Source organism: Acanthamoeba castellanii (genome assembly GCF_000313135.1).
Source record: "Acanthamoeba castellanii str. Neff unplaced genomic scaffold scf7180000084204, whole genome shotgun sequence".
Classification (NCBI taxonomy): Eukaryota; Discosea; order Longamoebia; family Acanthamoebidae; genus Acanthamoeba; species Acanthamoeba castellanii.
In genome coordinates, this window is record NW_004457692.1 from 5,862 (window position 1) to 19,875 (window position 14,014).

Consider the following 14,014-nt stretch of genomic DNA (forward strand, 5'->3'; position numbering starts at 1 on the left):
TCGGGCCACCAACATCAGCACCACCATCGTCCTCAAGGACTTTGACAGTACGCGCACCCTTTCAGTTCTTCCATTTCCCTTTCTTTTCTTTTATTTTCTGCTTGTAGTAGAAGGTAATCTTTGATGATGTTGGTGGGGGATGCTGCAGGCCTCACGATCGCTCAGACAGTTGCGCAGTTCACGGTGAGCACGGTGCCGGCGCTGGCTTCGCTGGCGGGCCGGCCTGCTCGAGCCGACTGGGTGCTCGATGTCCAACAGCGAGCGGGCTCGATCGGGTCGGGTCACGTGCGCGACTGGTGGCTCGATTTCGCCTCCGACAACTGCCTCAACTTCGCAGGTACCCCCCATCCGCCATGAAGAGAAGATTCAAGTAAAACAAAACCATCTTCTCATGATGCGTTTTTGAAATTTTTTTTATTATAATTGTGCAGGGGCATCACACGCGATCTGCGGCTTCGGTCCAGGGCAGCTGTTCGCGCGCGGCGCCACCGACGACGACGACGTGCACCTGGAGTCGCCCCGCCGGCGGCATCATCACCGAGATCGTGTGGGCGCGCTACGGCCGCACTCGGAGGGCTCGTGCGAAGACGGCCCCACGACGCTCACGGTGCACGACGAGTGCGAGGCCCTGCCAGACATCGTCAAGAAGCGCGTGGCGAGCGCGTGCGTGGGCAAAACGAAGTGCACGGTCCACGCCATCGACACGCTCTATGCCGAGGAAGCGGGCGAGCCATTCCTGTGTCCCTACGGCGTGGAGCAGGTCGAGTGCCGCGAGGACCGGTCGCTGCTGGCCGAGCGGTCGAGCCGGCGGCAGGCGCGGCACGAGTCGCGCGAGCACCACGCGCAGGCGCACATGGCGCCGGTGACCTATGCCGGCACGGAGGACCACCACTTCAAGTCGACCATGGTGCGCCACCGCACGGAGCCCTTCTTCCGCCCGCGCCGCGACGTCAACAGCAGCAGCAACAATGGGAGCGATCCGAGCATGGGATGCAGCTCGGAGCCGCGGGTGAAGAAGGCACTCATGGTGCAGGCCCGGTGCAAAGGTGCGTGCGTGTCATCTTGCATTCTCACTGTAGGGGAGTACGCTGCTAGAAGACGACCAACACGTGTGTCGCGTGTCGTGTGTGTGTGTGTGTGGCGTATGTGTGGTATGTGGCGGCGGCAGATGCCAACGCGGCGTTCAAGCACACGGACACGCCGGCCATAGCCAAGAAGATGGTGATGGCAAGCGCGAGCGGCGACTTGGACAACGACTGGAAGGACGAGGTGGTGACGCTGTTCGGATACGAGGGCGGCGCGCTGCACGCCTCGTTCACGGCGGTGGGCGCCAACGGCCAGCCCACGACGACGGTGGTGCGCGACCTCGCAGTGGGCGGCGGGAGCGCGGTTGTGCTGGGCGAGGGCGCGCACATCGAGATGGCGACGGGCGACTTTGACAACGACGGCTACCCCGAGCTGGCCTTTGCCTTTGTCGACGGCGCCAGCGGCGGCGCGCTCAAGGTGTTCTTGTGGGATCTGCGCGTGCAGTCGACGGCGGTGTGGGGCAGCAGTGTGGCCAAGACGAGCCGGGAGGACCTGCAGCCGTGCTACGCGTGCTTCACGGACATCGCCAAGCTGCGGGGCCTGTTCGCCACGGCGGTCGAGGTGGCGGTGCCGGGGATGCCGTCATTCCCGATCGTGCTCACGGGCGCGGCGGCGACGGCGGCCGGTGTGGAGAGCGGGAGCCGGCTGGAGGCGGGCGGGTTCGGCTACTCGCTGGCGGCGGCCAAGGTCAACGCTCTGCCCTCCATGGTACGATCAACCTCCCGGTCGTCCGGCTCCTCTCTGCTCTCTGCTCTCTCCCCTCCTCTCCTCCTTTGCTCACCACACGCGACACTCGTGCGACCCAACACACGAGCGCAGCTGGCGGTGGCGTGGATCGCCGATCGGAGCGCGGTGTCGTGGGCGCTCTTCCGGCAGACGTCGCAGTCGTCGGCGGCCATGGTGTCGAGCTCGCCGTACTCGCTGGTCTCGCTGCGGCAGCCGCACGCCGTGGCGGTCAACCTGGGCGACTACGAGGGCTCGGGCTTTGCCGAGCTGGCGCTGGGCATCGTGGACGACGACGAGCTCACGCTCTACCTGTACAGCATCGACGAGCTCACGCCCGCCACGCTGCCCATGGCGCTCCAGAAGACGCTGCCCATCACCGCGGCGCCCTGGTGGCACACCGCCCAATACAAGTACTCCTCCTCCTCCTCCTCTGCTTTTGCTCCTTCTGCTGCTGCTGCTGCTGCTGCTGCTGCTGCTGCTGCTTGACTACCAGCCGCCACCATTTGCTGATGTCACACACTCGCCACACAACATTGGGCACACGGCACACACACACAGCGTGCGAATGGTGTCGGGCGACCTGAACAACGACGGCGACGACGAGCTCGTGGTGGCGTTGACCAGCGCGACGGAGGGCAGCGGCAGCCAAGCAGACGTGTTCCGCGTGGACAGCGCGACGTGCTTCCGGCTGGCGTGTCTGGAGCTGGTGGGCAGCTTTGCCTTCACCCTCCCGAGCGGTCCCACAGTCTCGGCCTCCACCTCCGCTGCTGTGGAGGGCATCGTGGCCGAAGCGACGACAGGGACGGTGGAGTACACCACAACAACCACGAGGAGCCCCGAGATCAAGCTCGCCATTGGTACGCTCTCTCTGCTCTCCGCTCTCTCTCTTCTCTGCGGTCCCACCCTTCGCTTGCGACAAGAGCCTGCGAGTGACACACCACCACCACGACCACCACCACCAACAATGATTTCAGGCAACGTGGACGAGAGCTACGCCAACGAGCTGCTCGTGGCGTTCGAGTACTCGCCCACGATAGACTCGGGGTCGCCCAAGGTCATGCTGACCAGCCTCACGGCGCAGCCCGACCCCGATCGGCCCTTTGTCATCAACGGTTCGTCAAGCACCTCGTGGTGTGTTTGTTATCCACAGCATTGCATAGCCAAATCGTGAAATACTTATACTAGCACACGCACACACACAAACACCATGCCTTACCAGGACGGCAGTGCTACGCGGGGCCGGCCTACCAGCGGGACGAAGAGGTGGCGGCCGCCACGGTGAACAACATGGCGCTGAGCGTGGGCAACCTGTACGGCCTGGGCTACCGCGTGGGCGAGTCGATCAAGGTGCGCTTCGAGAGCGTGCCGGAGCTCATCGCCGTCATCAACGCGCCGCCCACGCACTTTGACATTGTCGACGGCAAGGAGGTGGTGGTCAACCCGCGCACCTTCAACGGCTACGGCTCCTCCACGCGCCTCTCCGACGCCGAGGGCGTCACGTCGTCCTTCGAGATCTCGCGCGACCAAGTCCACATCACTTCGCACGCCAATGGCGTACGTCCCCCCAAAAACCTTTATTATTTTATTTTGCCTAACTGTAGGCCGGCGTCTGTGCGCCGTGTCCCATGTGCGCAATTCCAGGATGTAATGGATGTGCTGGTGGCAGTTGTGATGGCGAATATTCACACCCAGTCGGTGGAGATGAAGAAGCGGTCGGAGGCGCTGGGCCAGTCGACGGTGGAGCGCATCACGGTGTCGCGCGATCTGGTGGCGTCGGGCGACGACGTGGTGCTGTACATGTCGACCACGCGCGACCTGTGGAAGTTCCCCATCGTGGACCAGAACGGCGCGCAGGTCGGGTCGCTGGACATCTGGGCGTCGTCGAGCTGCGGCGAGGACTGCGTGCAGAAGGGCGACGGGCGCGACCTGTGGTGGTTCACGCCCGACCACGAGCCCTTCAACGTGCTCACCTATTCGTCGCGCGCGCCCGAGGACTTCAACCCGGTCGACCGCATCATGGTGGGCGAGAAGGTCACCCTCGGCCCCAACGAGCACCAGGTCCGCCCCCACAACAACAACAACAACAGCAACTCTCTCTTCTATTCCTCTTCCCCTTCATTCACCGCCGTTTTCTGATCCCTTCCCCCCCCCACCTCTCGCCCATTCGCCGCCCACCACAACCACAACCACAGCAATCTGTGAGTCAGCACTCGGGAAAGACGGAGAAAAAGGTCGCGCTCGACCATGCCACCACCGAGCTAGCGTTGTCCGCGCAGTATGGTATCGACGCTCAGCTGTCCACCTTTGTACGTACAAACAAACATCAACCCGCCGCCGCCGCTCAACTGGCAAATTGGTTGATTGGTTGATTGGTTGATTGCGATTTACGCTTTACCCACTGGCGTGTGGTCATCACCAGGCTTCGCTTGCCCCCCTGGGCGTAGGCACTACGCTGAAGGTGCCGCTCGGTTTCAAGTTTGTGAAAGCCTGGACGACCAGCCAGGACACGAAGGATGCCAGCGACGCCATCACCGTGCATGAGGCGGGAATCGAGCGCGACGTGTCGGTGGTGTGCTACGTGGAGCCCATCAACCCGGAGCACGCCTACCGCGTGCAGCCCTTCGTGTGGATGGCGCGCGCGCCGGACGGCCGCGAGTACCTCAAGGTGGACTACACGGCCGAGCCGGGCTACTACCCGGGCGTGTCCACGTGGTGGGAGCGCACCTACAGCAAGCCCGACCCGTCGTTCAACCTGCCCTGGTGGTGGACCACGTTCAAGCGCGACCGCACGATGCTGACCAAGGAGATGGTGGCCACGCCGGCGGTGCCGCGCGAGGAGGGCGACGTGGTCGAGGTGGCGGTGACGGTGCGCAACAAAGCGCTCGTGGACGCGCGCAACGTGAAAGTGGCGCTGTGGCGCGGGAGTCCCGACAACTGCCTCGACGAGGCGTGCCTGCTCGACGACAACGCCCTCAGTAACCTACCTTCTCTCGCAACTCTCACTGGCAGTGCGGGGTCTGACGCGCACAAACTGTTGTGTGTGTCGTGTGTCGTGTGTCGTGTGTCGTGTGTCGTGTGTCACGCAGTCGGAATCGAGGAGGTGGGGCTGATTCCGAGCCAGGGCAAGCGCGAGGTGTGGTTCCTGTTCCGCTTCGACGGCGTGCAGAACATCCACGCGACCATCGACGACAACGACGAGCTCGACGAGATGCACGAGGACAACAACCACGCCTACAGCCTCTTGTTCCACGACATGGCCAACAGCGGCTACACGCTGCAGACCCTGCGGCTCGACCCTGCCATCGCGGTGAGCCCCGTGGTGGCGAGCGATGGGAGCGGGTTGACGATCGGGTACCAGGTGAAGGCGACGGTGCTGGGCGACACGTTCACGCGGGCCAACGTGCTCGTGCAGCTGTGGCACGGCGGCGTGGGCGGCGCCGGCCGTCTCATCGGCACGGTGCTGGTGCCGCGCGTGAACGGCTCGACGACGACGACGACGCGCTACGAGGTGTCGGTGTTCTGGGCGACGCGCAATCCGGCGCTGTTCGGCAAGCAGGAGCTGCACGCGGTCATCCTGCACTCGGGCTTCTCGACGGAGGCGGCCAACGTGATCTCGCACGTGTCGCGCACGGTGAGCGTGGCGTGCTACGGGCGCGTGGACGCGTGCGGGGTGTGCGGGGGCAACAACGGGACGTGCGGGGGGTGCGACGGGGTGGCGCTGTCGGGCAAGACGGTGGACGTGTGCGGAGTGTGCGGCGGCACTGGATCGACGTGCTGCATTCCCAAGCCGGCGCAGGCCCAGTGGCACTACGTGCGCATCGACCACCACCACCACGACCAGCTTCACAACAACCATGACAACCTCAACGGTAGCGGCAACAGCACCAACGGGTCCAGCACCGCTGCTGCCAGCGACTCGTCGTCGTCGTCGTCGTGGTCATCGATAGTGACGCGGGCGCGCGTGGGCGACCTGGTGGTGTGGGAGAACCTGCTCGACTGGAAGGTTGATATCGTGAGCGGGGCCTACGACTACAAGCACGCGCCGGCGCTCGAGCTGTCGCGGATGACGACCCAGCAGGGCCACGCCCTCGAGCAGCAGCTGGGCAACCTGCCCGACGACGATGGCGCTCTCAACGCCTTCCTCAAGGTGCTCTCCTATGTCACACGACGTGCGGTGAGTATGAGGTTTGACCTGTCGTGTGTGTGCGTGTGTCGTGTGCGTGTGTGTGTGTGCGTGTGTGTGTGCAGGAGTACGTATCAACGATGTGGATCAAGGATCTCGTGGAGCAGTCGACGCCTCCAGGAGGCAGTCCTGCCGTTGCCCCGCCTGCGCCCGACTCCACGTCGGCCTATCTCCGTCGGTCCACCGCCGGCGACAGCGATGACCGACCGCAGCAGAACCAGGAGTCCGCCGACCTGTTCCCCGGCTGGTACGACACGACACGACCAACGACACGACACGGCCAACGACACCCACGACACGACCAACGACACCCACGACACGACACGATGTACAGGAGGACGACTAGGCCCTCGGGCAGTGCGTCGTTCGAAGTCCGAAAGCGCAGCCAACAGGCTGAGGAGGGGGCCGATGAGGAATTTGCGATGGGCGGCGTGTGTTGCGCCCAGGAGGCAATCGGCTACGACACCACGATGACGACGATGGTAGACGAAGAGCCGGCGCCGGCGTCGTTTGAGCACCTCCTTCACGATGTCACGCACAGCGCCAATCTGGCCGGGATGCGCTGGTCCAGCGCCAGCGACCGCTCGCGTCTGCGCGCTTCGGTGGTGGCGAAGCTCATAGCACACAAGCAGCGGCTCGATCACGTGGCAGGGCTCGTCAACTCAACTGGCGGCATGCCGCTCCTTCCGGAAGAAAACCAGATGCGCCAAGTCGCGGCCGCGAGGTACGAGGAGGAGGCGATCTCCTCACCCGATGTTCGCTGCCTCTGCCGCCGGACGTCGTCGTCGTCGTCGTCGTCGCGCTCGAGCGAGCAATGTTCCGCGGAGGACGCCTTCTTCCAGCGCTGCGTCAACCCGCTGACCCCGGACTCCGGGGTCGTCTTCCCGGGGCTCTTCAACTTCGCGCCCATCGTGACCAGGCCCGACGGGCCGTCGGCGGTGCTGCCGCCGGGCGCGGCGAGCGCTCCGCACCGGTTCTTCAGTCCGGGCCTCTACCTGTGGCACGACTCCCACAACCCGGCGATCCACGGCGTGGTGCTGGTGGCGCCGTCGGAGCTCGTGGCGGACGAGTGCGGCGTGTGCGGGGGCGACGGCACGTCGTGCCGCGACTGTCAGGGCACCCCGTTCGGCACGGCTCGGGTGGACGCGTGCGGTGTGTGCGTCGACCCGATGGCGCCGGGCTACGCGCCCAACCCGGCCATCGACTGCGCTGGCGTGTGCTACGGCGCCGCCATGCTGGACGCGTGTGGCGAGTGCGCGGGCGGCACCACCGGCCGAGCGCCCGGTGCGTCGATGGACTGCCTCGGTGTCTGTCACGGATCCGCCGTGGTCGACTGCAGGAACATATGCGGCGGCCCCTACCAGGTCGACTGCGCGGGCGTATGCGGCGGCTGGGCCGTGATGATTGATGGCGTTTGCTCCTCCTCGGGAAAACGTGGCCTGGTTCGTGTTGCCTCTCACTTCATCTTCCCTTTTCCTTTCTTTTCCTTTTGCTTTTTCTCTTTCTCATTTTCTTCTTCTGCTGTAACACGCGTGCTGCTGGCCACCTGTGACTGCAGGAGGAGGAGGAGGAGGAGGAGAAGAAAGCGGGCGGATGCGAGGACGGGGCCGTTGCGGACTGCAATGGGCGTGTGCAACGGGTCGGCGCGTTTCAATCCGTGCGGCGTGTGCGTGGTGGCGGCGGCCGACTACCACAAGGGCGAGGACTACTGGGTGGACTGCGCCGACACGTGCCGCGGCACGGCCTACATCGGCGACTGCGGCGTTTGCGTCGGCGGCCGCTCTGGTCTTTGGGTTCGTTGCCGCCCCCTTCCCCCTCCCGCGCGCCCAGCCCGTGGGGTGGTGGTCGTGGTGGTCGTGGTGGTCGTGGTGGTGGTCGTGGTGTACTATTTGTTAACAACAACAACAACGACAACGCAATGTATGGGTGGGTCGGGTGCATGACTGCAGCCGAACGAGCACAAGGACTGCCAGGGGACGTGCTTCGGCAACGCGACGCGCGACGAGTGCGGCGTGTGCTTCGTGGAGGGCGACGGCCACCACGTGGTCAATTCGGGCAAGGACTGCACGGGCGTGTGCGGCGGCAAGGCCGTGGTGGACGAGTGCGGCGAGTGCGTGCTGGGCACCACCGGGCGCGAGTTCAACAGCGCCAAGGACTGCGCGGGCCAGTGCTTCGGCGGGCGCCTCCCCACTGACCCGTACGCGCCCAATTCTAGAACATACTAGTTCGCCACCATGAATATACAAAATTAATAATCATATTCATATAAAACAATAACAATAACAATTATTTATTGGATTGGATTGGGGCGGCAGGGCGTGCGTGTGTGAGCGCGAGGAGCTGGACAAGTGCTTCGTGTGCGGCGGCGACAACTCCGCGTGCGCGGGCTGCGACGGCGTGCCCAACTCGGGCGCGGTGCACGACCTGTGCGGCGTGTGCGGCGGCGACAACTCGACGTGCTGCTTCCTGCCCTTCGCCCAGACCACCGTCCTCATCCGAGACTTCGATACCGTGGTCCTGCCCAACGCGCTCGACGCCGGCGAGACCCTGCTCGTCACCAACCAGCACCTTAACTACCGCTACACGTTCCGGCTCGTGAAGTTGACATCGGACAGCAAGGCCAAGGCGGTTGCTCGGTACCCGAAGCTGTTACCTGGTAACAGCCTCAGGGTTGGCGCCACGGAGCCGGGCGAGTACCTGCTCCAATCGGCCAAGCGTTCGGCCGTGTCGATCCAGTTCAGCGTGCGCTTCAACCGCAAGGCCCGCGACAGCTGCGGTCGCTGCGTCTACGCCGACGCCGAAACCGGGAACAGCAACCGCGCGGCGTACGACCGCTGCTGCGAGGTCATGGAGTCCAAGGACGACGTGCACGCGTGGTTCGAGACCACCCACTTCCACGATTCCGCGGCGGACCCGGCGGCGGTCACCCGCGTGGCGCCGCGCACCGGCGCCTACAGGAGCGCGCCGGCCAGACACCTGCTGCGCCTGGTGGAGTCGCAGGCTGTGGACGCGCGGACGTGGCGCGCCGCTGATCAGCGGCTGGCGGTGGGCGACGTGGTGGTGCTCGAGAACCGCGACCTGTTCGACCACGTGATCTCCATCACCGGGCCGCAGCCCATGCCCGACGTGGTGCTCGACCGCGGCATGGTGGCCCTGGTGGGGCCGGTGCTCACGCCGGGCACCTACCGCGTGGAGTCCAGGAGCAACCTCATCAACACCACCTTCACGGTCGAGTTTGACTTTGCCTGCACCGTGCACGTCACCCACGCCAAGGAGGTGCAGCCGCAGGGCGGGTACCGCACAGCGGTGCTGGGCGTCACCCTGGTGGGCATCTTCGCCCTTGCAGCACTCGTGGCTGGGGCAATGGTTGTGTTGTACCTGACAGCCCAGAGGTAGAATGACCACACCACCACCACCCACCACCCACCCACCAATATGTAACTCACTTTCCACGACCATACAGTTTCCTAAACATGTTTCGGTGTTTGTGCATTTGCTGTGTCTTCTGTACGCGGTGTTTGTGTTCCGGTGTGTCGCGACCGGGGGGCAAGGGCGCGGGGAACAGGCGTCGGAGCGGACGAAGAACCTACAGCCGGGGGGCTTCCCCCTTGGCCGAGCCCGTTGCCCGCCTCGTTCGTTGTTGAAACTGCCTTTTTTCCAGGATATCGACTTGTTTTTTCCGGGGGCGGAAGTGCTGCGTCGCCGAACCTCAACCTTCCTTTTCTTGCTCTGCCCCACAAAACAGAAACCCAGCCCACAGGCTTTGGAGTGATGTGAAAAAGTCCCAAAAAAGAAAAAAACAACAACAACAACAACGAGTGCAAACGACAGTTGTTTTGGACAAGAAGTCGGACCTCACCGGGGACGAGCCTACCTCTACTTTTGACAGGCTGTTAGTTAGGATAATGGGCCTCTGCACCACTAGTGGGATGAGGTCCACCACATGTCCCCCCCGTTGGGGACACTTGTTGTTGTTGTTGTCGTTCGCCCTTTGTATGATTGGCCTCAACACCACCGTGCCTCAGGTGGCGGCTGATGACTACACCGTCACCGTCACCAAGGTGCAGATTTCCGATTGGTGCCACCAGTACGCGCTGCCTCTGCCCTCCTCCACCACCAACAACAACAACAACCAAAAGATTTTGTACCATCTATTGTGTGTATTGTTTTTGATTGAGCCATTCGACCCGCGCTGCAGCCTGGACTGGACCGATGCTGACGAAGAGTGGGCGTGGAACTTCATCGTCGACGGGGAGAGCCGGTGCGTGACGGGCCGCACCGACAACAGCCTGCCCTGGGAGCAAGCGCTCCAGTGGGAGGCCGACTTCACGACACAGAGCTCGCAGCTCACGCTCAAGATCGACGCCTGGGAGAAAGACGCGCCCGGCGCGATGTGCGTGTGGGCCAACGGCGACTACCCGACCAAGCGCGTGCAGAGCGAGATCGTCTTCCCCCCCATGACCGCGGGCCAGGAGGCCAACTGGACCAAGTCCATGACCTTCGCCTACACGGACAACATGCGGGGATACACCTGCAGCACCACCGTCCAAGGCAACGTGGCCAAGCTGACCTCCACCACCGTGACGGTAATCGATTCGCTTTACCCCCCCCACCCACTACCACCTCCCCCCACCCCCACCCCACCCACCGCCCCACCCACCCACCCACCGCCCCACATGCGTGCCGTGCGGTCTCACCACGCGAGCTGGTGTGTCATGGTTGATGCTCTGTTTGCGGGTCGGCTGCGGATGGCGGAGCGCAGGAGGGAGAGCCGCGGATCACGGCAGCCACAATTGTCCTGGCCGGCGGCATCCCGCGGCTGCGCATCTCCGGCAAGGAGCTCAACCCGGACCCGCAGGAGTCGCCCGTGGTGCAGGTCACCGCCGACGGCGGTGGTGGGAGCACCACTGGCTGCATCTCCAGCTCCATCGTCGCCTCCGGTAGACTACGCACGACACGACACGACACGACACGACCAACGACACGACACGACACGACACGACCAACGACACGACACGACACGACACGACACGACACGACACGACACGACCAACGACACGACACGACACGACACGACACGACACAACACGACACGACACGACACACACGGGTCCGCGCATCTGATCAATACACCACGCCACAGCCGTGCAGATCACGTGTGACCTGGTCAAGCCCGAATCGGCCGTGGTGAGCTCGCTCGACCTGCAGGTGCAGGTGCAGACGCGCTTCGGCCTCTCGCGCATCGCCACGGCGGCCTTCGCCCAGTGCGGACAGGAGTGCCAGAACGGTGGCGAGTGCTGGTGGTCGAAGGACATCGCCGACGTCGAGTGCGTGTGCCCCGAGCTCTACTACGGCGACTGGTGCCAAAACGGTTCATTGCTCCTCTGCGCCCCTTGCCGCCGCACTTACCCACCTCCCTCGTTCAACCCACCCGTCCGTCCCAGCTCCTGTCTTGCTGTCTCTCCTCGTGTGTGGCGAGTTCTTCTTCCCAAGTACCGACCTGTGTGTGTGTCGTCGTGTGTGTCGTCGTGCGTGTCGTCGTGTGCAGAGTATTCGAAGGATGAGCCGATTCTGCTGTCGACAGCGCCCTTGGGCGGCGACTACACGCTGGAGACCGAGACAGTGATCGCTCTCGAGGGTCGCGTGATCCCCGAACTCACTCTGGCGATGTCGGCCCGCTGTCAGGTGTCGCGCGGCATGCCGGGCCAAATCACGTACGTTTGTTTGATGCTACGGCGACCCACACCACGACCACCACGACCACCACGACCACCACGCACCACCACGCACCACCACGCACCACCACGCACCACCACGCACCACGCACCACGCACCACCACACACCACTAACACGCACCAACATCACCACATCAACACATCGATACACACACACAGGGTGGGGGACTACCGTATGATTCAGAAAGATGACGTCGTGTGGGAGGGTCCCGTGGTGCCTACTGGCGGCCGATTTGTGGCCCAGTCGGACTCGCTCACCATCGGCGGCCTGTGCGTCATGCCGCCCGGCCATTTGGCGGCCTACATGCGCAGCAAGGATCCCGACGGCACGCTGTCGCACCTGAAGGTGGCCGTGGTGTGGGCGGCAGCAGCCAACGGGAGCAGCCTGCGGCGGGAGTCCAAGGCCAAGGGCACCTTCATGCTCTACGGGCCGCTCGACATGGCGAGCTCGATGGTGAGGGCCGTGGGCAACGAGGCCGACGGGGGCGAGATGCGGGTGCTGCGCGAGCAGAGCGTGCGGGTGAGCCTGCTCGACAAGAAGGGGCGCAACCGGGTGGGCGGCGAGGACGCCGACCTGTTCTTCCTCGACTTTTCCTCCGGCCCTTCGCTCCAGCCCCAGGTCTGTTGTTCTCCCTCTCTTCTCTGCTCTCTCTCTCTGTGTGTGTGTGTGTGTGTGCCGTGTGTGTGTGTCGTGTGTGTGTGTGCCGTGTGTGTGTGTGTGTGTGTGTGTGCCGTGTGTGTGTGTGTGTGTGTGGGGCATATGTTGTGTGACGTCCGAACCAACGTGACGACGCAAAACTGTCAGGCGGGCGTGGACGGAGGCGTGGCCAAGCAGTTCCGCTATGCGGGGTGCCGCAAGAACGAGGACGACCCGTCGTGCGCCTACTACGAGTTCACCATGACGTTCCTGTTTTCCGGCACCTACCGGGCCACCGTGCTGGCCTTGGCCAGCGGGGACAGCCGGCTGGTGGAGCTCAACAAGCAGGAGCTGATGTTCGATGTGCAGGGTATGGGCGACTTGGCGCTGCCGGTGCGGCCATGTCGGCGTCGAGCATCTCGTGGGCCGACAGCCTGCGCGACCGCGAGGCTGCGCTGCCGCTCTTCGACACGAACCTCGCCCAAACGGTGTCGCCCAACACGGGCGCGGCCGACAGGTTGGGCGTGCTCGAGGGTCTGTTCGAGCGCGTCCAGGGCAAGTGGTTCAGCCAGCGGCAGACGGTGAGCGTGGCCTTCGAGAGCGGGCCGTCGGAGGTGTCCATGGGCTCGGTGCACACGGTGCTCGCCCAGGGCATCGACGACCCCTTCTTCTGCGACACCCACACCGACCAGCTCAAGGCCGGTACACATCACCCATACACACGACAAGACGCGGCAGTTGTGGTGACCACTGCGGTGGTGGTGGGGCGATCGCAGGGGTGATGACAAGGTCGCTCAAGCCGTGGCGAAAGGTGGGCAACGTGCCGCGCCAGTTCGCCCTCTCGAGCGTGAGCGTGGGCGAGGCCGAGTGCGTGAGCTCGGTGAGCGTCAACGTGGTGCTGGTGCACAACGCGCCCGACGACGTCCGCATCACGCTCACGCGCGTGGGCAAGCAGAGCGCAGCGCCTCGGGCCACCAACATCAGCACCACCATCGTCCTCAAGGACTTTGGCAGTACGCGCACCCCACCCACCACACCTTTTTCTTCATTTTCACTTTCTTTTCTTTTCTGCTTTGTTGTGAAATCTGTGGCGCTGTTGTTTGAGCTTTTGTTGTTTGTTAATATATATACGTATATATATCTTTATTCAATGCGTATGCATATATTATATGAATATACGCAGCCGCCACCATGCCCCAGGAAATCACGTTCAGAACGGTGCCGGGGCTGAGCGCGTTGGCGGGCCGGCCTGTGCGGGCCGACTGGGTGCTCGACGTCCAACAGCGAGCGGGCTCCACGGGCAAGGGTTTCGTGCGCGACTGGGGGCTCAACGTTGCCTCTGACAACTGCCTCAATCTTGAAGGTATTCACACCTCACAGCCCCCCCTCTCAGCCGCCATCACCACGCCTGTAAATCTTTTAACCCGGGTGGTGGTGGTGGTGGTGGGGTGGTGGTCGTGGTGGTGGTGGTCGTGGTGGTGGTGGCAATCATTGTGACGGTGCAGGCGGCCCTGCGATCTGCGGCTTCGGTCCAGGGCAGCTGTTCGCGCGCGGCGCCACCGACGACGACGACGTGCACCTGGAGTGCCCCGCCGGCGGCATCATCACCGAGATCGTGTGGGCGCGCTACGGCCGCATCGAGGGCT

The 14,014-nt window shown here is 63.9% G+C and overlaps 2 protein-coding genes across 2 annotated transcripts; both read left to right on the top strand.

The window, feature by feature from the left end:
- Nucleotides 1-126: 126 nt before the first annotated feature.
- On the top strand, nucleotides 127-9,391 carry ACA1_021580 (FGGAP repeat domain containing protein; the record flags this gene model as incomplete). Its single annotated transcript, XM_004354952.1, is given in 19 exon segments — nucleotides 127-337; nucleotides 465-1,046; nucleotides 1,169-1,794; nucleotides 1,906-2,222; nucleotides 2,371-2,669; nucleotides 2,787-2,924; nucleotides 3,032-3,366; nucleotides 3,454-3,870; nucleotides 4,005-4,118; nucleotides 4,232-4,787; nucleotides 4,899-5,959; nucleotides 6,061-6,242; nucleotides 6,330-6,426; nucleotides 6,442-7,437; nucleotides 7,554-7,652; nucleotides 7,693-7,788; nucleotides 7,945-8,192; nucleotides 8,311-8,631; nucleotides 8,665-9,391. 19 exon segments carry the CDS (start codon nucleotides 127-129, stop codon nucleotides 9,389-9,391), a joined length of 7,422 nt encoding a protein of 2,473 aa, XP_004355004.1.
- Nucleotides 9,392-9,990: 599 nt separating this feature from the next.
- On the top strand, nucleotides 9,991-13,983 carry ACA1_021590 (uncharacterized protein; the record flags this gene model as incomplete). The annotated part of the gene is made up of 11 exons (XM_004354953.1): nucleotides 9,991-10,082; nucleotides 10,194-10,581; nucleotides 10,758-10,935; nucleotides 11,139-11,366; nucleotides 11,544-11,709; nucleotides 11,891-12,350; nucleotides 12,537-12,761; nucleotides 12,818-13,070; nucleotides 13,145-13,381; nucleotides 13,552-13,731; nucleotides 13,874-13,983. Coding segments are annotated over 11 exons (2,517 nt in total), but the record flags the coding sequence as incomplete, so codon positions are not given.
- Nucleotides 13,984-14,014: the final 31 nt, after the last annotated feature.